The following is a 25,483-nucleotide window of genomic DNA, read 5'->3' on the forward strand; positions in this document are numbered from 1 at the left end:
AGTCACAACGATATCATCCACATACACCACCAATATTATTTTACCTGCCGAAGAGTCAAGACTGAAGACAGAGTGATCAACTTGGCACTGTTTCATACCAAACTTCTTGACCACCTCACTGAACCTACCAAACCATGCTCGAGGGGACTGTTTAAGTCCATAAATAGCCTTCTTAAGTCTGCATACCTTACCATCCTCCCCCTGAGCAACAAACCCGGGTGGTTGCTCCATGTAGACCTCCTCGAGCAAATCCCCATGCAAAAAGGCATTTTTGATATTGAGCTGATGGAGAGGCCAATCAGACAAAGCTGCAAGAGAGATGACGACACGAACTGACCCTATCTTAGCAACCGGGGAGAACGTCTCCGTGTAGTCAATGCCATAGGTTTGGGAGTACCCTTTGGCAACCAGCCGCACCTTCAGGCGCTCAACACGACCATCTGGCAAGTACTTAACAATATACACCCACTTACAACCGACAGCCTGCTTCCCAGGAGGAAGAGCGGTGAGATCCCAAGTGTGATTATGATGCAAAGCAGAGAGCTCTTCTTCCATAGCACGGCACCACTCTGGAGAGGTAAGGGCTTCCTGGACATCCTTAGGAACAACCACGGAGGATAACAAAAATATGAACTGGCGATGGGAAGCGGAGAGGTGGGTAAGTGAAACAAAATTGGAAATAGGGTGAAGGGTGCAAGTACGCTTACCTTTCCGTAAGGCAACAGGAAGATCTAGGTCGGAGGCTGGTGTCGGAGCTGGAGCTGGATCTGTCGACGGTGATGAAGCTGGAGGAGCTGCAGCCAGTACACGTGGGCGATGTGTATACACGTGACGGATGGGTGGACGGTAAACCAATGGTGGCACCGGAGGCAAGGACGTAGGCATGACTGGAACCAGAGGAGGTGGATCAGCCACAGGAAGAGGAAGAGGAGGTGGTGATGTGGGGGAAGCAGCAGCACCGGACCCCACGAAGAACGGAGTAGACTCGAAGAATGTAACATCAGCGCATACCAAGGAACGACGAGAACTAGGATGATAACACTTGTACCCTTTCTGAGTTCGGGAATAACCAAGGAAGATACACTTCACGGAACGTGCATCTAACTTGTCAGTCCCGGGACTCAAATTATGAACGAAGCAGACACACCCAAATACCCGAGGAGAAAGCAGAAACGGAGACATGTTGGGGAATAAGACACTAAAAGGAGAACGACCATCAAGGATAGACGTGGGCATCCGATTAATTAAGAAACAAGAGGTGAGCATTGCATCGCTCCAAAAAGTTTTGGGAACATTCATGTGGTGCATGAGGGAGCGTGCCGTTTCTACAAGATGGCGGTTCTTTCTCTCAGCAACCCCATTTTGTTGCGGAGTATAGGTACATGAAGTTTGGTGTATAATGCCATGTTGGTCCAAGTATTCTCGAAAAGATGAAGACAAGTATTCACAACCATTATCAGAACGGAAAATTTTGATGTGAACACCAAATTGATTGCGGATCTCAGCATAAAATTTCTGGAAGATGGAAAATAATTCACTTCTTTCTTTCATTAAATAGAGCCACGTCATTCTTGAACTGTCATCAACAAAAATAACAAAATATCGGTATCCATTATATGACATCACTTTATAAGGACCCCAAACATCTGAATGAATTAAAGAAAAAAGACTCGACACACGGTTATCGACCCTAGAACGAAAGGGAACACGATGGTGTTTCCCAAATTGACAAGACTCACAATCTAAAACAGAAAGTTGACTCAATGAAGGGACTAAGGACTGCAACACTTTCAGCGAAGGATGACCAAATCTACAGTGCCACTGGAGAGGAGAAATGGATGACTGAAGAGCCGTTGACGTTCGTCCACCACCATCAAGATAATACAGTCCACCGGCTTCATGCCCTCCACCAATCTTCATCCCCGTCTTGAGATCCTGAAAAACACACATAGAAGGGTAAAAAGTGATGGAGCACTTAAGGGACTTGGTCAGCTTACTAACAGACATAAGATTAAATGGAAGCTTAGGTACATATAAAACAGAGGATAGGGATACAGGGTCTAGGTCAACATTACCAACACCACAGATAGATGACGTGGAGCCATTAGCAAGGGTAACAGATTGTGATGTTGAGCAATGAGTGAGAGATGAAAACACACCTGGAGTTCCCGTCATGTGATCGGAGGCTCCAGAGTCAATAATCCAGGGGTTGGGTGTGGATGCCAAACAAGCCATACCTGAGTGTGCAAAGGAAGCTGTGTTCTGCTGCGACTTGGATTGAACAAACCTCTCATACTCATCACGAGGAACACTCACCATCTCCTTGCCTGGACCATCTGAGGGAGTAGAAGGCATCGGGTCAGATGACCGTTTCTCCTGTGTAGAGCTGAAACTGGTGTCACTAGTCATGGCATGGTTGGCCACGTCGAGGGAGGACCATGTAAGTCATAGCAGTAGTTAATGGTATGTCCATCCAAACCACAATGAGTACACTTCCGTGGACCCGAGCCACGTCCTCTACCACGAGCTCCCCCTGAATCTCTGCCTCCAGTACGACCACCACCACGGATATGTGTAGATCCACCACTACCACTCCTGCCAGGTTGGGTTCCTCGAGTCCCACTTCTGCCACCTCGGCCTCTTGACACTGCAAATGCTGATTTATCGGAGACATTAGAGTCCATAGATCCAATGGAAGCTCTCCGAAGACGAGCAAACACCTCCTCTAAAGATGGAAGAGCAGATCCCCCTAGTATCTGGGCTCGTACTGGTTCATACTCAGACTTCAGCCCCACCAGAAACTGTGTCACATCAAGCTGCTCTCGCTGTTGCTGTTGAACTCTTAACATCTGAAGTGAGAGGATGATAGACATTTAACTCATTACGGATATTCCTCACATTGGCATAGTACTCCTCAAGGCTCTGATTTCCCTGTTGCAGATTGAAGTATTCCTGATACAATTAATATACCCTAGTGGTATTATCCTGACCTGAATACAGTTTCTTAGCATGATCCCACACCTCTTTGGCTGTGTCAAGAAACATGAAGTTCACACTGATTTTGGGTTCCATACTGTTCCACAACCATTTAATGATCTGTGCATCTTCCTGTTCCCAGTCTTCATACTCCTGAGAATTAGCGGGGGGTTTCTCCTCTCTTATATGCTTCACTTTCTTCTTCGCCTTCAGAAAAACCTCTACAGACTTGGCCCAAGGGACATAATTCTCTCCATTCAGTTTAATGGAGGTCATTTGGACATTCAGGTAGTCAGTAGATATCATGACACTAAGTTTACTATCACTGTTATCTGCCATTGCCGAACTCCCTTAATTCTGAGCACTGAATTAGGAGCACTACACACTGCACACTACACACAGACACTTCACCGAAATCTGCACACTGATTTCAACAGTTGAGAACTGCAACACCACAAACCCTACTCACCAAAATCTGTACACTGATTTCAGCAGTATTAAATGCTGAAAACTACAACACCACAACCCCTACTCACCGAGGTCTACACACTGATTTCAGCGATATCAAAAGTTGAAAACCACACTTGTAACACCACCAACATTAATTCACAACTATAGGAAGCTTCACCATTCAGTAGACACTATTGCCATTCGAATCACACACAAACCAGAATAAACCCTAGCATAAACCCTAGCATACTGCAATCTGAAAACCCATCATGCGAACTGTACTACACCTCTCATGTATTCCATAACAAAAAAAATATATAAAAAAAACTTTACCTCATCGCCTGAAGGCCAACCATACGAAGGGCTGAGGCACCACTGCACCACACGTACCAGCCCTAACTAGGGCTTAGAAACCACAGCAACCAATCACCAACGACACAATCGGAGGCATAGAGACCTCCTAGGGAAGACGGCGATCACTCCTTTTCAGCCCTTTTCCCAGTCTCCAACTCACAACTGAGAACCCCAAGTGAAACCCTAATTCGAATGCGCAGAAGGCAGAATTCTAGCAAGTCTGATTTGGTGAACCTAGCTCTGATACCATGTTGAAGTTTGACCTGCCATAGAATTCTGTCTTGTTCGTTGACTGTAGAGTAAAGTAGACAGCAAGAAGTAGGAGAGGAAAGAAGAAAAGAGAGAAGAGAGAAAAGAGAGAAAGGCTGGTTCGAATTAGGGAAAAAAGTTAATCCCATGATTCGGCCAGACCTGTTATTATATTATTAACTTATTGGAAAAGACTTGAGTGCCCTTCTTTAAGTAAGAGGCACTCGAACTAATATAACAGTACACATCAGCATTCTCAACAAGTACAAAGACTGAAATACCCCTTCACTAACACCACTAACAATGTTAAAAATGCATTCCTCAACGGTGATTTGCAGGAGGTATATATGGGCATTCCAGCAGGTTTTTATGAAAATATTGGTAAAGGAAAGGCGTGCAAACTCAGAAAATCATTGTATGGCTTGAAACAATCACCTAGGGCTTGGTTTGACATGTCTAGAGGGGCACTTATCCGTTTTGGGTACACACAAACCCAGTCAAATCACACCCTCTTTGTGAAGAGAGATACTCTTGTGTCAATTCTGATTGTATATGTGGATGATATAATGGCTACAGAAAATGATCTGGAGGAGATTAATGCTCTCAAAAAATTATTGCAACAAGAATTTGAGATCAAAGATCATGGTGAGCTCAAATACTTCCTGAGGATTGAAGTTGCAAGATCCAAGCATGGGATTTTCTTTTCTCAGAGAAAGTATGTTCTTGACCTACTACGGGAAACTGGGAAGTTGGGAACTAAACCAACCGAAACTCCTATTAATCCAAACCATAGAACTAATGTTGTGGATGATAAGTTGGTAAAAGATGTGGGGAGATATCAAAGAATGGTGGGCTGACTGTTGTATTTGTGTGTGGCATGACCGGATATTTCCTATGCCATCAGTGTTGTGAACCAATACATGCATGCACCTTGGAAGCTATTGAGAGAATACTTGCATACCTAAAGAAGCACCCCGACAGAGGCATTCATTTTTCAAACATGAATACTTGCATATCTCGGAAGCTATTGAGAGAATACTTGCATACCTCCTAAGCTATCTGTAAATACGCGTCGTTGAATCGCTTGATATAGCTCCGGATGGACTCCCCTTCCTTCTGGACTATACCGAGGAGGCTCTCCTCAGTTCGGGGGCACCGCTTGCTGGTGACGAAGTGCACGGTGAAGACTTGCACGAACTGGGTCCAGCTCCTTATCGACCCGGGGGCCAGGTTCCTATACCAGGTGCGGGCCACTCCCCTGAAGGTGGTAGTAAAGGCCACACACATGCAGGACTCGCTGGCCCTCGCTAGGTGCATCTGGGACTGAAAAGCATCTACATGATCACTCGGGTCAAAGGAACCATCATATTTGTCTAGCAGGGGGAGTTTGAAATCCTTGGGCATGGGGACCGCGAGGAGTTCTGATGACAGGGGGGAAGGGACTGAAAGAATAGGAGTAACCTTTACCTCGTCCGAGCTCGCTTCCTCTTTACCTCTGAACTCGGGTAGGACGCGGGTGGTAGTTCGGCGAGCTCGTCGGCGCCTCCGCTGCTGCTTGGAAGGTCCGGTGTTGGCGCTGCTCGCTTCGGTGTTGCCAAGCTCAATGGGCCCGAACTGCTGGTGGTAGTCCGCGGCTAAGGTGCCGAACTGGTTTTCCGCAAGCGGGAGCCCGAACTGAGAGCGCCAAGGTGATGCTGACTTGATAGGCCGGAAGGTCCCCGATCCGCCGGCATGCTGCGAAGCGGGGGTAGTTAGTCTCTCCCTCCTGCCAGGGGATGAGGCTTGGCTTCTGGAGGGGTTCCGAGACTGGGAGGCTTCTCCCCGGTGAAGGCGCCCGCCTTGAGGAGAGGGCTTGACTTGCTTGACAGCAGGGTGCCGAGGTGGGAGTTGTGGCTGGCTCTGAGGCAGTTGGGGGAATTGTTGTTGGTAGTGGTACTGAGAGACGTGATGTAGTACCTGCTGCTGGTAGAGTTGGTGTTGCTGAAGCTGCTGCATTTGGGCTTGCATGGCCAACATGCATTGCATCAAATCATCAAGTTGGTTCTGGCTGGTCGCCAGGGGGACAATGGTTGGTTCAACGAAGGTTGTCTCAACAGAGGGGGGAAGGGGAACATTCACAGGCGCCACTGTTCGTGGCACATTCAGGCTAGGGATTCCGTCCACCGAGAGGGGGATGGTGAACTGCCCGATGCAGACAGTGGGGGGCTGAGGGTGTTCCCCGACGGCATTCAGGTTGGCATTACGTCTATCGCTGTCGGAGGAAGTCATGAATGCTAAGTTTTCTTTCTTTAGAAAAGAGCTAGAGGTTGGGGGAGGCTTTTTGAAGCGTTCCCACAGACAGCGCCAAATGATGATGCACGATCCGATCGGTCCTAGCTGCCGGTAACCTTGCCTCTAACGGAGCAAGAGATGCCTGAAACAGGGAGGAAACAAGAGATTCCTAGGGGAGGAACCCGGTGGGAATGCTCAAGTTAGTACTCTTGAGAAGGCAAGGAGGATGAGAGATTCTGAGACCAGAAGGCGCAAGGTGTCACTTACCTTTGCTCTGGGGGAAGAGGGCCTTTTATAACCACCCTGGTGCACTCACTCCCAAGCCTCTGCCAGATCAAGTGTAACCGTCTCTGTGGGGGGCAGGCATAACCGCCACTGTCTTCTCTGTCAGGGCCATCTCTGCAATAACTGAGATGGCGGTAGCAGGTGGCCGTTGAAGTGCGATTGTCATTTGTCAAATCCCTGATCAGTCAGGCGCGCCGCCTCAGAGTACGGACTTCTTTGTCAGGTATGGTTATTCAGTCCTACGACCTGGAGCCGAAGTGCCGGGGTGGTGCACGAGGTGAAGTCTTGAGTTTGGGTAGGAGATGGGCTCGGACTGACCCGAGGTGTCGGGGTGTGACTTGGACTGCCCCGAAAGCTCGGGTTCTACCTCCTGGGAAGCGTGGGTTCCTTTTGGGGAGCTCGGGGCCTCTCCTTGGGGAGCTCGGGCCTCTTCTTGGGATTGGGCTATGTCGTTGTGCCGAGCTGATGCTCCTACCAAGTCATACCCGGTTGCTTCCATGTGTCGCACAGCCAAGGGGTCAGGCCAAATCTACCTCCATCAGTAGTCTTTGTACTCCTCTTATATTTTTATTATAAATAACAAGTGAAGAGGGCGGCCAAATTATTGCTCTCTTTCTTCTCAAGATTTCTTCTTCTCTTCTTCTCTCTTCCTTCTCTCTTCAAGAAAACACTCTTTTCTTTTATATTTTTTAAATCCAGCAGATTTCTACTCTTTTCAGTTATAAACTTCAGTTTCATTCTAGCCATAAGGTATACTTCTACAGATTTAGCCCAAATTGCATAGTTACCACTGTCATTCAGCTTAATATTGGTCATTTGAACAGACATAAAGTCTGGTAATAACAACTATAGATTGTTTTGAATCCATATCTTTCACAATAACAGATGTAAAAACCTAACGAGGGTCTTCGCTCAACTCAGAAATTATGAAATCAATCACAATTCAATTCTGAAATAATTCTAGAAAATCACAGGTTCACAAACTGAATATTAAGAAGTTTCTTGCACACCTTTACACCTGTATCTATCACTTTGCTGGGCTGATCACTTCACTCCTTCATTCGCAGTATCTACTAATCACAAGTCACTTCAGTACCTCACCTGTTTTGCTCATTCAATCACTTCTGAATTAATGTCTTCACACAGATTCATCACAGCTCCCTCTTGGAATGATCCCACTACAGGGTTTTCACTTCACACATCACTTGCACCACCAACTGTGATTGTTAGACCCATCACAGATCACTTAGTAAACTGAAAGTGAGAAAACCCTAGGCTGACCAGGAGAACTAGGGTTTAGTTAACCACAAAAGTAACTTCTAGAGCAGTTCGAAGGGAATAAGATGGAGTAGAAAGAACGAGATACCTCAATCTCCCTGCTCTGATACCATGCAACAGAGCTGTATTAGTATTCAGACCAGGAAGACAGAGTGACGAGGGAGAGAAGAGAAAGAGAGATTAGGTCAAGAGGAAAACAGCCAAACCTCTCTTAGAAGAGAAAATTAGAATCTAATCTCTCTAAAAAAGTCGGCCCAGCATATTAATATATATATTAATAGAAAATAAGTGCAACTACAATAATGCCCCTGTTTATGATAATTTTAAGACTGGAGTGCCCTTATTTTCTTTTGGTAATTACTAGATTACCCTGCCTCCCAAGAGTTAACATAAAACAGCTCTCTCAACACAAATCAACATCTCCGTCATAGATTTTGAGAAGTTTGTCCTGAGATGTTCCTTTGCCTGAAGAAGCTCTACCAATAATTATCCTGCGGAGGGCTGTAGCTCTGCCTCTCTGGCCAATGAACCCCCCCCCCCCTCCCCTATAAACCCCCAAATAGTTCTAATGATTGCTAGGCTTCATTGTAGCAACAGGAGCCTATATACATGAATCCATACTAATTTTCACACATAATAACCTGCATTCGCACTCCACCAGTCTAGGAGAAGGTTGTTATTTCCCATCCACTGTGTTGATTTATTTAATATACAACTGCTTCGTTTTTTGAGGAGATGAACAGAAATAGTGCACTCACCAATTTTTTAAACCTTCACCCTGCCTATGGGACACCATTCTTCCAAAGCTCAGTTTCGCACCTTGCCAGACCTCCCCATGATTCTGCCCACCAAACATTCTCTAAGGAGTGCTTCCCTTGACTGCATGACATCTTCCAGAGTTTTCTTCCAATAGAAATAGCAATTGCCTCCCAATGGCCATAGTTTTGCTCTCACTGCATCACTTTAGGAGGCATGGTTCCTAACTCTCACTCCCCAATTCTCCAACCAAGGCAGTCTTCTAGTTAGCCTTGGAGCTTCTGTGCTCATCACCCCACAGAGAGAGAGAGAGAGAGCTCTTGTGAGCTCCCCAACCATCCACCCACTGACCCAAGCTGTGAGTTTGGATATGAACATAAATGTCACAGCTGTGAGACTTCAGATGAAAGGATAAGCAAGATATCAGACTAGGAGACCCTATTTTATTACATAAATTTGTATAAACAGTCCAAAAACATATCGATTTCTTCCACTTGAAATCTATATAAGCAATTCTAGACTAGAAGGAGACTAGGTCCATCAATGTTCTACAAAATCTTTGGCATTGTATATCATTGCCACTCATGCACAAATTTATGAGAATAACACTAATCCGAAGGTCCCACCATTTGTGATGATCTTATGCAGCAAGAGGATTAAATGGGGACTCTTTTTAATAAAAAGATTTCTAGTATCAAATAGAGGAAAAGAAATGGAAAACTGAACTAAAAAGAACAACAGTAAAAACATGGATACACACCTTGAACATTCCTTCAAGTTTGTTTGTGAACTGGCTCCCACATTCTGTCTTCAGCTGAAATAGTTGAAAGAACTTGCTGTTAAGACCTAAAATTAGATATGTTAAAACTCACAGATAAAATAGTAAAAATAGGTAATTCATCCATTACCTTAGATATCATTGATTTCTCAGCATCAATGGAGGCACTCTTTCCCAGCAGCAACCTTTTTGCAAGATCCTTCTTATAGAATGCTTCAAATACATCTTTACCCTTTCATTATAAGGAGATTAAATATTAAACATGGCTATCAGTACCTAAAAGTATGGAAATGCAATAACTTAACTAGAAAAGCAGGCAAGATGAATCACAACTGAAGAAAAAGCATCAAATGTAGATATAGAAAAAATAGCATCCCCATGCAACAACTCTATAGCTTCCCTTCAAGTCAAAAAATATGTCCAAGTAACTTACTTGTATAAATCGGAACAAAACTAAAACTTTATCAAGTGTGCCCTCCAACTCCTCTTCAGAAGTACCCTTATTACCAGCACGAAGTTTTTCATCCAGAAACTTTGCAATCAGCTCAGCAGGGCGGTTCTATTCAAGATAACAAAATGTGATATAATTTGAGTGGAAGAAATAAATAAGAAAATCAAGAAAAAATTACTGCAAAAGCACTCTAGTAATTTATTTATCAAAAAAAAAGAACTCTAATAATTTGCCTACCACCAGCAAATAGGTCACACATGTCCTCATAAACATTGACAAACTAGACCCCATTGTGCAAAAAGAAAAGAAAAAAAAAAAAAAACATTAAAGGTTAGGACTACATCTGGGACCAACATTGGGTAACTAATGGCCTTTTTAAGCATTGATGAACTAAAAAACTACCACATCCCTGACACCTAAAAATTACAAGGCACTTCATATTATTTTTAGGCTAGTAGAAGAATTGCTTGTAAATGATTCTCTCGTGAAATCTCTACTACTGCACTCAATGTGATAAGAGAATTCCAAAGGATCCTTTGAAACCAAAAAACAGCATAAGAGATAGTCATGCCCATCTCTTCTCCAGAATAGGAGAGGCACTGAGACTTGAGAGACAGAAGGAAATATCATTGCTTTATTCTCTAGCCCAGTGAAAGTGGGGAAGTCCACTAGGGTGGAACTGTTTGCTGCTTTGAAAGGGGTACAGATTTGGGTTTGATAAATGTGGAGATTGAAGGGAATCAAAATTGGTGGTAGGATGGCTGAAGGGTCCATAGTCTATAATTTGGCACTGTAGGGATGAGATGAAGAAATTTAAATGGCTTACTAGAAGTATGAATTTGAGGATATCCTGGGCTAGGAGATCAGCTAATGCAATGGCAGATGTCTTAGCTAATCAATAGGTAAACAGGGATAATTTGTTTATATGTGTGAGAGGTAGCACCCTGTGCCTTCTGTGGGAATGCTTGTACTGCCTATATTTATTGCTCTTTAAAGTATACAGCCAAAATAATCATTCAATGCCAAGCTGCACACAAAGTATACATCCAAACAAAGTGTACACTGCTGAGCCTCCCAAGAGGCCACCCACAACTGACAACAGAGCAAAAATAAAAGACAGAAACTGATTACATTTTACAAATTAGCCCAGTCCTGGGCATCCCGTATCTAAACAAACCTTCCCCACCCCATCCTTAGCCAGAAAATCAGCCAACATGTTGGCACTCCTAGGCACCTATTAAATGAGGCATTTAAATCAGCACCTAGAGCTTGAGCCATTCTCACTAAAGGTCTGAATTTCCAAGGAATTTGGTCTTTGCATGCCCATAGAACTCGTCCTCTTGGGGGCGCAAGGACTTGTTAATGATCATTTAGAGACAGCATTTCATTTCAACACCTACCAAAGGTCCAAAGCATGACAACATATGGAGATATGCTGTTGAGAATTGACAAAATAATATTGTATGCTGCAATGATATTGCAAAAAGTCTAGGATAATCAACTAACTCATTTTCTTTCTATTAATCATTAACATTTTATTGATTATTGTAGAGAAGATGGGCCAAATGGCCCATAGGCTGTTTATCTTTTTCTATCTTTTATGTTATTTGCTGTAATGGGCCTTAATCTGAACTCTTATTCTTTCTTATGTTATGTTTTTAATTTTCTGCCCAACCAGGGGCCTCTCTGTAAATTATTAAAGTTTAACTTAATGAAATTGAATTAGGGGTGTAAAAGGAGATTATGTTTGAAAATCTCTCTCTGAACCCTAGTTGCCACCACCTTGTTCTTCCTCTTCTCTCTTCTTGAAACCTGATTTCTGCCACTTTCTTTTGATTTTCTGCAACTTTTTAAACAGTCCTTTCTTTTCAAAAGGCTGTTTTTCTTCTTGGTATCAGAGCAAGCTCAACAATTTCTTTTTTTCACCTCCTTTTTCCCGTACATAGTGTGTATGGAGAACTGAATTGGATGAATAGTTAAAGAAACCTATTTCAGCCCAGTTGTTAGTGGCTTTTGGAGAGAAGGGGACTGGTTTTGTCGTCCTCCTGACAAATTCAAGTGCGTTGCCCAAAACCCTAATTTTCTAGAGAAATCTGATTGTGGGCCCCACAGGGAGTTTGACCTGGCGCTCAATGACTAAAAGTCTTCTCATCATTCATCTTGAAGATCGATTCAAGTGGATTGGTGTTCTGTGAAGTCTACAAGGAGCGGCTGAGATTTCTTTGTTTCTCCCAGGTTCTGGGTGTGATGCAAGTAGCAGGTACGGCCGCATAAAGGTTGACTCACAACACAATTTTTCTTCTGCCTTCATTTGTTGTTATTCGAAGTTGTTAGAAGTTATTTTCGAAGTATATTAAGAAGATGAACCCTTCAAAAGTTGAAAACAAGCATGTTGCTGAATCCGAACAGGTTCCGAGAGCCTCTGTAGACTCTCTACTAGTTGTGACCACAGTCAAACTAGATGGAACTAATTATCTGGATTGGTCACAATCAGTAAAAATTCATATCTGTAGTAGAGGCAAATTATACTGTTATTATATCTGTAGTAAAAATTCATATCCCTCGGAAGATGATCTGTAGTAAAAATTCATATCCCTCGAAAGATGATCCATATATGAAAAACGGATGCAAGAAAATTATACTGTTATTGGATGGCTTGTGAACTCAATGCAACCGCGGATTAGTCAACACTATTTGTGGATGAATTCAGCAAAGCAAATTTGGGATAGTGTTGTTGAAACCTATTTCCAGAAATTAAATGTAGCCAGGGCTTACAAGCTGAGTGATGTGAAGAATTTGAAACAGGGGGAGAAACCTTTAGCTATTTATTTCTCAATATTGAAGTCTCTATGGCAAGAAATTGATTTGACAGAAGTCGTAGCCCGGGACACCACTAATGATGCTGAGACCTACAGGAAACTTGTTAAGAGAAACAGGGTGTTTGAGTTTCTAACAGGGCTGAATCCAGAGTATAACATCACAAAGCAAAATATCTTATCCAAGGATAGTGTTTCACTGTCTCAAGCCTATGCCTTGGTAAGTAGTGAACAAAGCAGGAGACCTGTCCAGGTTCAAGGGGCTAGTCTAAATGATCACTTTGCTAATATGGGAGTGAAACCCAAGGGAGTTACAGGGACTCCAAGTAACTCAGGGAAGAAAGAAGTTATTTGTAAGAAACCAAAGCACACTAAAGACAAGTGTTGGAAATTGCATCCTGGGCTTCTTCCTCTTCGGTTTCAAAAGAAGTCTGATAATATGAAGGCAGGGAGTGCCAATGTTGCTGCTGATCCAGATAGAGACAGATGCCTAACTGAAGAGATGACTGCTAGTGAGTAGTTAGCAGCTATGAAGGCAGAGTATGAGAAGTTTGGAAGGATGATCGGTCACCTAGATGGTGTGGCCTCTTCTTCCAACCCTCCAGGAAATTCAAGCTCTTCTGCATTTGCTCAATTAGGTATACGGGCTTCTGCCAATCATGCAACTATCTCAAGTAATCGTAGGATCCCTTGGATTATTCATTTTGGTGTTTCTGATCATATGACTAGCCTTTCCACTTTGTTTGTTTCTTATGATTTACTTCCTGGTCGTGACAAAATCACCCTAGCCGATGGCTCTCTTGCGCCTATCTCTGGCAAGGGAACCATCAAGGCTATAGATTCCTTGGTACTTCCTTCTGCTCTTCATGTACCCAAGCTAAATACAAATTTGTTATCTGTAAGTAGCCTAACTAAGTCCTTGAACTACTATGGAACCTTCTTTCCTTCCTACTATGTTTTTCAGGATCTGGAATCTCAAAAAGTGATTGGGAGTGGCCATGAGGCGAATGGAATATATTTGTTGGACACTCCTGGACAAAGCCATGGACAACTTGGAAAAGTTGCTTTTGGGTCTACATCTACAGAGTCCATCAGTTGAGTCATGTTATGTCATTTTCGTTTGGGTCATCTTTCTTTTTCTGCATTAAGTCATTTCCTCCCAGAACTGTTTAAGGGAATTAGTTTGTCCAGTCTTCATTGTGAGTCGTGTGAGTTGTCAAAACATTGTAGAAGCAGTTATCCTTTGAGTAATAAAAGATCTTCTTCTCCATTCCATACTGTGCACTCTGATGTGTGGGGGCCTTACCACTTACCTTCTATGGGTGGCATAGAAGTTGCCAGATCCAAAGATGGAATCCTTATCTCTTAGAGAAAGTATGTACTTGACTTGATCTCTAAAACAGGGAAGATGGGTGCTAGACCAGTTGCTACTCCTATTGATATGAGTCATAAACTCTCTGGTTTAGATGGAATATTGTTGAAAGATAAGGGAGTCTTCCAGAGGCTACTTGGAAAACTTCTCTATCTATGCATGACTCGGCCAGACATTGCATATGTTGCCAATTGCATTAGTCAATTCATGCATGCTCCTAGGGACACTCACATGGCAGCAGCAGAGCGGATTCTGTGTTATTTGAAGGGTTCCCCTGGAAAGGGAATTCTATTTGCTAAGCATGGTCATATGAAACTTGAAGCCTACACAGATGCTGAAAGGGCCAGAAATATTGATGACAGAAGATCTACCTCTAGATATTGTAGCTTGGTGGCAGGTAATATTGTCTCTTGGATAAGTAACAAACAACCAGTTGTAGCCCAATCTTAAGCCGAAGTTGAATACCGAGCTATGGCTCATGGAGTTTCTGAACTATTGTGGCTTAGATCCTTGATGGAGGAATTGGGTATTGAGCATGATAAGCTATTGATGTTATACTGTGATAATCAGGCTGCCATCAACATTGCTCACAATCCAGTGCAACATGACAGAACCAAACATATTGAAGTTGACAGACACTTCTTTCGAGAAAGAGAGACTTATGGAGAAGTGTGTCTGCCTTTCATCGCTTCTAAAGGACAATTAGCTGATTTCCTCACCAAGGGCATTCCAAAGGCTAAACTTCAGCATGATACTGGCAAGCTTGGCATGATTGACATCTATGCTCAGCTTGAGGGGGAGTGTAGAGAAGATGGGCCGAATGGCCCATAGGTTGTTTATCTTTTTTTTATCTTTTATGTTCTTTTCTGTAATGGGCCTTAATATGGGCTCTTATTCTTTCTTATGTTATGTTTTTTATTTTCTGCCCAACCAGGGGCCTCTTTGTAAATTACTAAAGTTTAACTTAATGAAATGGAATTAGGGGTGTAAGAGGAGATTATTTTCGAAAATCTCTCTCTAAACCCTAGTTGTCGCCACCTTCGTCTTCCTCTTCTCTCCTCTTGAAACCTGATTTCTGAGACTTGAGAGACAAAGAAGGAAATATCATTGCTTTATTCTCTAGCCCAGTGAAAGTGGGGAATTCCACTAGGGTGGAACCATTTGCTGCTTTGAAAGGGGTACATATTGCTCGTGAATTGAGTTTGATAAATGTGGAGATTGAAGGTGAAGGGATGAAGAGATCCATCGTATGGACGCCCAAATCTTGCGGAATAAGGTGGGCAAATTTCAAAAATTTCTCTCCCTTTCAACTGGGAATCGCATTCCCTATTTAGAAAATCATATTTTCAAGGATCAATCTTGAACCATAAACTGAACCAGATCTGAACAAAAGCAGTAGGATAGGATTATACCTGATACGGAGAAGTAATATCTCCCAACGAAGGTGTTCACGCCCAAGCAAGGATTCAAAGACTGCTCCCACTGAAGATGGTGCAGTGCAGGATGGAGCAGAATCAGCAGTGTTCTTCTCTAAGAACCTAGTACTTCGCAAGAAATAGCAGAATGGAACGTGAGCACAGCTTCCTATCAGTCCCTTCACAAGGAACTGATATCAAGATCGAATCTGGATTTCTCCCACTGAATGGAGGTCGAACTGACAGGTAAGGCGGCGGCAGAAAAGAGGCGGCAAGAGAGAATTTTCGCAGGTATGTTGAATTCTCTCTTCCTGTGATTTCAGCTCTAAAGACTTGCAGTAAACTGTAGTGTGTGTCAAAAAGCTGTCGCCCCCTCCTTTTATAATCTTAAAGGGATCCTCCTAATCTCATTAGGAGTTGCTGATCCAAATCATATTTGGATCAGACTTCCCTTTAAGTGATAAGGGTAAACCCTTATCCCATCTCCAGATTGGATCAGCCTTCTCCTAATCTCATTAGGAGGTTTCCAAATCTGAATCACATTCAGATCTGGTCTCTCTGAGTGGATAGAGTTAAGACCCTATCCTATCTGCTAATCCATCTCAGAATTCGCCCCATAATTAACTCAATAAATTAGCCCAGTTCGAAATGGGCTTAAGGCCCATTAGGGTTATGTGCTCACTTAGCCTTCCTAACTGCTGCCCCGTTGGGCTTCCTTGTATGGCGTGGGACCCAAGCATTGATCTACACATCAACCACATGGGTTCAGCCCAGCCTCTTTTACAAGGCCTGGCCGAATACACTGTTGTGGACAGTGCACCCCCTGAAACCCATCACATGGGCTCTATGGGCCCAATACATACCCTAAGTGATCCCTGGGCCAAGCCACCTTGTAACACCCAGGGAATGTGGGCAGATGCAAGATTAGCCCATCAGGCATTATCCTCAATGGTCTTACACTTAACCTCTCAACCCATAATGATCAAACATTGCCCGACAAGAGAGGACCTCTCCCTCGGCTGCAAGGAACAGTGTTGCACTCTCTGCTTATATGGATCCTGGGAATTAAAACCTTTTGCAAACATTTTAGAAACCATAATATATATACTTTTATATCTCATATAAAATATATTTTGCAAAACAAATCTCAATGATTGAAATCGGCTGCCGGCAATCTTGGTTTCCATCAGTGAGAGTGCATCCCCGATCATTACCTTTGTCCGACAAAGGGGTTGATCATGTCACTATGATTACCCACTCAGATGAATTCTCAGACTGTCCCAACATACCCAGGTTTTGACCCCCGCTAAGGATCTCACTGATTGGTACATCAAAGATAGTCCAATCCGACACCTAGTGCAGTATCATAATCGAGTCTAGGGGTCGGGTGTAACTTTCCAGTTTTAACCATTAATCTCCATGGTCCAGAGCAATACTGAAAATCTGGTCCGGTTCAAAGATTCAATTAATCCTTGCTCCTTGTCTTTCCAAAGCATCAGCCACATGATTAGCTAATCTTGGTAACTAGTTAAAGCTTGCTTTCAACTCTCTTGTCAACTGTTTTGTTTCTCTAATTGCAAACAATCATGTAGTAGCCACATTACTACAAAGCAATTACAGATCATACTCCTTTTTCAGAAGTTTTAACTCCAGTAGTACAGGCCACCATGGTCCTTTCCAGTAATAAAATCATGTGTCCTGCTATACCCTCCAATGCAGTTTTTTATAGTGTTGTCAGCAACATTGGGCAAATATCAATTCATACCTAAACTCTATGAGGAATGGATCTGTCCAATATGGATTGCCATATTAGTCAGCTCCATGGACTTATTTCATTTGTGTTTTCAGGATCGAGTAGTGCTTTCCCAAGACTTTGGAGTAGCTTTTTATAAGTTGGCATCCTAATGACTTGGTAAAAAGAGCAAAGTACTAGGGTCAATGCTTCCCTCTATGGTCTTATGGACAATTTGGCGTGGAAGAAATTCTTGCAGTTTTTAGAACAAATTCAGCTCTGATGAAGTGCTTCTAAGAAAATCCAAGGTATGGGATACCTCATATCTTGGTCTTGGTTGATAATGCAGAAGCAATTCAAGGAAGTTCCCCATGCCTCCTAGTTTGATCTTTCTTCACCTCGTGAGAGCATAGAGTAGCGGTGGTCAGATGTCCAAAAGTCTGAATGGCTGAGTCAGTGGAATGATTTGGTGGAGGAAGATGAGAGGAGTAGTCAAAGTCCCCCCCCCCCGGGTTTAGAAATCCACATTACCTTAAACAATTTCATTTACTTTTCTAAACAGGAGATTTCCTAGAATCTTCAAATAGTTATTTCACATCAGCATAGGTGGTCAGTTGTCTGCCACTGGTCTACATGCTATATTCATGACTTGACCCTGAGGGATCACTCCAAACAAAATAAAAAGAAAAAGTACAAGTCTTTCATCTCTCAAGATCTAGATCTATTACAGTACAAAAACTACAATTAAATTCTTCATTTGTGATTCCCTCAAATTCTGGAAGAAGCAAGACCCAATCCCTACACCTTTTTCCACAAAAGAAAACAATTTGATCCCTGCATTTTAACTGGCCATCAAAAATTCTTCTGTTTCTTTCCTTCCAAATCTCCCAGCAAATAGCAAATGGAATGCAACTCCAAACTATCTTCGCCTTTGTACTTTTCCTCAGCACAGGCTAGGGCTGTCAATGAGTCAGGTCTAACCCAATGGACCTGACGGAACTGAACCGATTGTATTGGTTCTGGTTCCAGTATTTACACCCATGGGTCAGTTCCAGTTCCTGTTTGTTGGTCCCGATTATTATTGGGTTGGGACCAGTTCTGCCATGTCCCGAACCGACTTAGAACCGAACCGATGCATATATATAATATATTAAATAGATTTATATATAATATTTATAATTTCTAAATGTCCAAAAAGATCATTCACTAATTTTTAAAATGAAACCCTAAGACAAAACAAGAAAAATGCCAAAACTTTTCATCCCCCCCCTCTGTTTCTCAGTTCTCCTGTATCGACCATCGGCTCCAACCTCCAAGTCTTCAAGTTTCAGGCATCAGGTATGCTCTCTCCTCTCTTTCCCCCTTTTTCTCCTTTCTCCTTTCTCCTTTATTCCTTTAATCTCTTCACTTTTTCATTCAATCACTCTCACTCTCCCTTTCATAATTTCACTCAATATCAATCCTCTCTCGGTCTTAGATCTATTGAACTCAAAGAAACCAAACTCTAATCTGTACTAGACTATGAGTGTGAACTTAAGAGTGCCAATCCACAAGTAGCAGCAACATCTACTGGTGGAGGCAGCAGCGGCAACAACGACTGGTAGAGTCCAAATAGTGGAATCCTAGGCAATAGCTATGACAAAGCTTTGCAACAGTGTGGCTGTGTGGCAACTGACATGTATGTCTCATGCTTGAAATTAGTTTATTTTTTGTCTTGTTCAAAATTACAAGAGAAAAATCTATAGTTTGGTTGTGATTCATCTCTATTACTTGATAGAGATCGGAAGTTTGCTAGCCCTAGGTTTTTTTTAGTTCTTCTTCTTCTCACAGGGAACCAAGAACCAATCTGGGTCCAAAATTACAGACCCTATAAGATCTGGTTCGGTTCCGGGTCCATGGTTTTTCTTGTCGGTTCAGGACCGGTTCTACCAGGTTCCAACCCATTGACAGCCCTAGCACAGGCCATCTATCAAAAATTTCTTGAGGTTACCTTGGTCTCCACAAATCAAGGCTGAAAAGGCTGAAATAATACCCCCAAACATACTTTGAAAAACAGCAGTCAATAAACAAATGCTCACACTCTCCTCTTCTACTAGGCAAAGGTAACATCTCTCTACCAATGGAATTCCCCTTCCTTTTATATGATCTTGAGTAAGAATGATGTCTAAGTTCCACTGTAGGAAGTACAAGATTTCTCCAAACCCCACTGCCATTGGATTTCTCCACCTGCCTCACCAAAGCATTATATAGAAAGGAAAGGTTTTACTGGAAAGACACTATTCCTTTTCTCTTCCCACCACCTCACATCACTTTTCTCCACTTGGATTTCCATTGACTGTAGTTTTGTCAATAGGCCCACACACTCAATCTCCCAATGAAAAAGGGGGCACCTAAACCTTGGACCAAACCACTCTTCCTTGTCTCACACTATAGCAATCAGCAATAGAGACATTTTACCTACTGAGCCTATACACAATCTTGCGCATAAATCAAACAGCCTACCAATACCCAACCAATCATCCTTTGAGAATCTAATGTTCCTTCCATTTCCCACCTTGAATGAAACAAAGTACAGAAATGCTGATCATGATTCCTTCCCACACATAAACCCATAGGGAGCCTTAACTTCCTTTGAATCCCACCCAAATTCTGTCACCCCATACTTGCAAGCCACCACCTTCCTTCATAAAGAGTTTCTTTCCTCTCCCAGCCGCCAGAACCACTTCCCCAAAAAAGCCTTGTTAAAAAGTCTTATCCTTCTTATCCCAAGCCCACCATCTTTCTTATCCCTACACACCTAGTCCCATTTTACTAAATGGCATTTCTTCTCCAACCCTTTAATGCTCCATAAAAATCCTCTTTGCATTTTTTCTATTGCCTTTCCATCATTGGACTGGGCCACTGGGCCAATTATTAAAACACAATAGCCTGGTGTTGGGTCCTTCTTACACCTTTTGGTTGACAGTATGTGCAGTAACAGGTAAGAGTCGTATGACCAAAGGCTGTTTCCATCCCTATCCCAAGAGATGCCAACCATCTCTTCTTTCAACACACCCTTTTTGTTTCACGGTAACATATAATCTTTTGCACAGTCTAAGCTTTTGTACGGAACCTCTATGTACATGATTTTTTTACTGTTGGCTTTATATTATATTATCTCTACTTTCCCTTCAAAAAGAAATCTGGACCTCAAACTGAGCAATCCATTTTGAACTTTTGTCCAATTAATCAAAGAATTCATCCTACCTTTTGTAAGGTTAGAAGACCAACTGGCTGATTGTCTCACTAAAGGCCTTCATCATCCAAAGTTTGCCAAGAACATAGACAAGCTGGGCATGATTGATATATATGCTCAGCTTGAGGGGGAGTGTTGAGATTGTTTGGATGCAAGGGTATTTTTGTCTTTCTGTTCCTTTGTATTTGGGTGCTCTCTTGTATTTGGGCACCTATATGAGGGCTTACTTGTAATTTCTCTTAATAGTATAAAATTCCAAGTTTGAGAGAGTGAACAGTAGCTCTCTATTCTCCATTCGAACATTTCTCTCTTCTTCTCTTCTCATCTCCTTTTCTCCTCCTTGTTTGCTTTCTCAATAAAACCTAGATATTGTAACTAAAACATATCTACAAAATTTATCGGCAGTTCCAATTCCTTTTGTCTAAATGGAATGAGTTGAATAGAAAAGGACAAAAAAAAAAGGAGCAAAGAATAACTCCTTGATTTTGTCTTTTTACTCCCCTGGCCTGCCATTGTTGTCAATACTAGCCGGGCTGTTTCTTGTTTTGTTCCAATTAATCATACATAAAATAATTACTCTGATCTCAGGAAAAAAATACACTTATAATTTTGGGTATTTCTATTTTTGTGCTATACTTATCAAAAAAAAATCTATTTCTATGCAATATATAACATTCATGTCATTTCTTATCATTCTTTGTTCTTTCTTTTTCTCTTCTTAATTCTCTTGATTTATTCATTGGTTTCTGGGATATTATTTATCAGTTATTGAATACCAAAGCAATGAGCAGAGTTTTTGGGCTTTCTCTAACTCAATATGTGGAACCTTCTATATCTCAACCTTGTCAACTAGGCATCTTCTTTAAACCTATGACTGTGGAGGGTTATGGTTCTAATCCCTGCCCAAACCCTCTTAAGTTTTCAACCTCATCTTCATAACTAAATGTTGATGTTACTGTTTTCCTATTTTCTACCATTTTACTAGGTAAAACATATGATATTTCCAACTGAACAAGATAAGTCTGTTAAGACAACACAAACCTGACGAAGATTAATTAAATGTTCAAATGCATCCTTTATGGTATTAGAAAATGATTCATTTCTGGAGAAGCTTTCTTCCCATATTGTATCAAGAGAAGCCTTAAACTCCAAAAGAGAAGGCACCAAATCTTTGTCCTTCTCTTCATCCATTACAATACCCTGCCCAGTACCCCGGATGTAAGAGCTAAGAGCCTGCCGTAGAGATTCAAGGGCATTAACCCTTGAAAATAGTGAATACATCCTTTGAAGGTCCTCAATGCGATTCCCATCCATCAGCATCGCGAATCCCTGAAAAGATCAGGATACACATATAGCGGTAAAAGAAGTTACATTGGAATTTCCAAACAAGAAAAAGATGATTGAACAATTGAACAGAGTATTGTAAAGTCTAACATGATCCAACCTTATCAAGAATTGCAGAGGTATGATGCTCAAGAAGCTGCCTTTCTGCAGTAGCCACCAGTGGCTTCCTTGTACTTGCATCCAAATAGAGTAAGCATCTTTCATGTTCTTCATGCAACCTTAGCTGCAAGCATGCGTTGCCTTAATTCATTGATACATAAAGTTCATAGAACATTAGCTCAAACAAGTAGAGCATTCTCGGAATAGCAACAGGTCCAAGATAATATTCACAATTCAGAAGCTAGGAACCAACAGAAACAAAAACAACAAAAGAATAAGAGGCACGAGCAAGAAAGAAATCAATAACAAAGCACCTCCACATGCTTCAAGTAATCTGGAACGTCTGATTGCTGCATGTACTTTACACCCTCAGAGGCATAAAATTCAGATGTGCACTCAAGAAATGGCTTTTCAAAGCTTTCTGAATAGATTCCTAGAGCAGTAAACATCTTCAGAAGATGGTTAACAAGCGTCCTATCAATAGCTTCGCCTAATCTGATAGACCAAAAACAGAAAACTGTGCATTAGATGTCAAATCAAAACGATCTTTTCGGTAGAAAGACCATGAGCTATGAACTGGAAAACGATAATGATTTCTCATCTATCAACCTGGGCTCACATATTTAACAATATTAGCCAGGGAGATTAAAAAAATGAAGAAATTGATATCAAAATCCGCAATCTTTAAGAACAATATTAAGATATTATCAATTAATCAAATAATATTACTCCTTCCCAAGAAATCTTTATTTGGAAGGTAACATATGTCCTTGTTGTGAGACTTAGTTTGTGGGCTTGGGCTTTATTTCTTATGTTTTTTTTTTCTGTTTTGTTTCTCTCTTGGGCTTAATGGGCCTGGGCCCTACTGTTCTAATATGTAATTTCTTTTTTTTCTTCCTGCCCACTAATCAGGGGCAGATTTTTCTTTGTACTCTTTCTTGAACTACTGTCCAAGAAATTTAACTCTACATTTGAGTGGACCAAAAGGACAGCAAATGGACTGGCAGACACTCTGGCAAAACAGGGAGTTGATAGGCCTTCTCTTTTTTGGGCAAAACTGTAGATGAATGCAGTTCAGGCGAGTGGAAAACTAGGGTTTCAGCATAAAAAAACTGCTGAACCGAAGCTGAAAGGTAGCTGTTTGTGTTCCTGTAAGTTACAGCAGAACTGAAGTTAAAGCAACTGAGTTTTGGAAGGTCAAATGTCATCCTCAAACTCAAGTGAAGTAACCTCAAAGGAAAATAGACCAAGTGAGGGTTTTTGAACATAGAAAACCCTAGTTTCCCCAGTCTACAAATTACTAATGTGAAACTAAATGAGTATAACTTTAAAGAGTGATCTATCTCTAAAAAAACTTCATATTACAAGTAGAAGTTTGCTGGGATACATCACTGGCATAGTTGCCAAGGCAACGCCTAGGCGCCCTTGGAGGCTCGCCTCGCCTAATCACCAAGTAGTTTTCTATAGCTTTTTATAAAAAAACTTTTATATTCTTAATATTTCGATGTTATAATTATAAAATACATTTTTAAACTAAAATATTCATTTTGTGTGTTTATATACAAATTTCTTTTTATTATTTTCTTATTTGTTAGGGTTTAATCAACACAAACATTGCTAAACGCTGTATTGAACCCTCAACGACTTCAAAACCTGAACCAATAAGCAAGGAAGAACATAAAATGTTGTCCAATCAACACATTTTCTTATTTTTATTTACTAATTCTGTGTGTTTATATACTAATTTCTACTTCTTCTTCCACCTTTTCTTTTCTTCTTTTCCTATAACAGAAAAAGGGGTTCAGCCCCTATATTTTTTAAATTTTTTTCTTTCTTCTTTTTCTTCTCATGAATATATTGGAATATGTTGATTTTCTATACTTTAACATGAAGTTTATACTTTTCTTATGAAAATTATGGATATTTATTAAGGAAATATGATTATGGAACCTAGGGAACTACCATAGGATGCATGTTTTTACTTAAAAAAATCCATCGTCTAGGTGACTAGGCGACAAGGTGCCCCCCTATCGCTAGGGGTGAGCAAAAGAAACTGAAAAATCGAACCGACCGAAACCAAACCGAAAAATCGGTTAACCGAACCAGTTGGTTCGGTTTTGGTTCGGTGTTTTCAAAAAACCGGCAGTTAATCGAACTGACCGATATATATATATATATATATATATATATATATTATAATATATACAGTAATATATATTTATATAATATTGTATATATATGATATTATATATTATATTTTTAATTTTTTTTGAAAATTGAATAAAAACGTTCGGTTTTCAACCTTTCTCTTCTGTTGAAAATTATTCAGTTTTATGATGTTTTTTATGAGTAGATGTTTTATGTTAGTTGTTAGATAGGAGATGGGGACAACAGTAGTTATGTGAGTCCAAATTTTATTATGTTTTTGTGTCTTATATATGCTGTTTTATGTCTTGCCGCCCTATAAGGGCATAGTTGTCTTTGTACTACTCTATTATTTTTAATATAAATAACAAGTGAAAGGGGGCGGCCAGATTATTGCTCTCCTTTCTTTTCAACTTCTCTTCTTCTCCTTCTCTCTTCCTTGTTTCTTCAAGAAACTCCATTTATTTCATATTTTTTAATTCAGCAAACTTTCTACTTGGTATCAGAGCAGTGGCTAGGGTTTCTAGAAGTACTCTCATGCAGCCCTAGAACAGCCGACTGCATGAAGTTATTGAAGGAATGAGAGACCCATCATAGGGATGTCCGAACCCTGCAGGAAGGTTGGGCGAAATTTCAAAAATTTCCTCTCCCCTCATCTGGGAATCACATTCCCTGTTTTAGAAAATCTGCATTTTCAAGGATCAATCTTGAACCCTAAATCGAACCAGATCTAAAACCAGAAGAATTGAGAGAGATGTACCTGATACAGAGAAACAATATCTCCCAACGAAGGTGTTCACGCCCAAAAAAAGACTCCAAAGACCGCTCCCACTGAATATGACACAGTGAATGTTGGAGCAGAATCAGCAGTGTTCGTCCAACAAACCAAACCCTTCACAAGAATTCGCTGGAGGCTGTGAGCACAACTTCATATCAGAATCTTGATCGCTCCTGCTTGAAAGAGGAGATCGAACTGGCAGTGTGGCGGCGACGACAGGAAGGAGGCGGCAGAGAGAAAAATAGCGCAGTGATGCTATGTTCTCTCTTCTGTAACTCTTGCTCTGAGAGTGAGTATGTGATCTTCTAAGAGGTTGCTGCCCCCTCCTCCTTTTATAACCTTGAAGAGATCAGCTCCTAATCCCATTAGGAGTTGCTGACCCAAATCATATTTGGATCTGAATTCCCTTTAAGTGATAAGGGCAGACCCTGATCTTATCTACATATTAGATCAGCCCTCTCCTAATCTTATTAGGAGGTTTCCATATCTAAATTTGTATTCAGATCTAGACTCTCTGAGTGGATAGGGTAAGACCCTATCCTATCTGCTGATTTAATCCCAGATCCGCCCCTTTATTTAAATGATCAAATCAGCCTAGTTCGAAATGGGCTTTAGGCCCATGAACTCTTACTGCTCAGTATGCTTCCAAACTACTGCCCAGTTGGGCTTCTTTGTATGGCATGGGACCCAAACATTGAT

The 25,483-nt window shown here is 41.5% G+C and overlaps 1 protein-coding gene and 1 pseudogene across 4 annotated transcripts in view; both read right to left on the reverse strand.

Annotated features, from left to right (window-relative positions):
* LOC104590815 (cullin-4-like) overlaps positions 1-25,483 on the reverse strand; it is an 86,467-nt gene that overhangs the window by 42,086 nt on the left and 18,898 nt on the right. For all 4 annotated transcript variants that reach the window (XR_734172.3, XR_016084047.1, XM_010249568.3 and 1 more), the window contains exons 4-9: positions 22,176-22,356; positions 21,863-21,985; positions 21,460-21,747; positions 9,831-9,956; positions 9,528-9,629; positions 9,380-9,433 (exon numbers count right to left, since the gene is read on the reverse strand). Coding sequence is in view for 2 of the 4 variants with exons in the window: in XM_010249568.3 (XP_010247870.1) it covers positions 9,380-9,433; positions 9,528-9,629; positions 9,831-9,956; positions 21,460-21,747; positions 21,863-21,985; positions 22,176-22,356 (874 nt within the window). In the remaining 2 variants the exon portion in view is untranslated. The remainder of the gene's footprint in view (positions 1-9,379; positions 9,434-9,527; positions 9,630-9,830; positions 9,957-21,459; positions 21,748-21,862; positions 21,986-22,175; positions 22,357-25,483) is intronic.
* LOC148801638 (U6atac minor spliceosomal RNA) lies at positions 20,099-20,239 on the reverse strand (annotated as a pseudogene).

The sequence above is a fragment of the Nelumbo nucifera genome, chromosome 3 (assembly GCF_055504915.1).
Source record: "Nelumbo nucifera cultivar China Antique chromosome 3, China Antique-T2T, whole genome shotgun sequence".
NCBI lineage: Eukaryota > Viridiplantae > Streptophyta > Magnoliopsida > Proteales > Nelumbonaceae > Nelumbo > Nelumbo nucifera.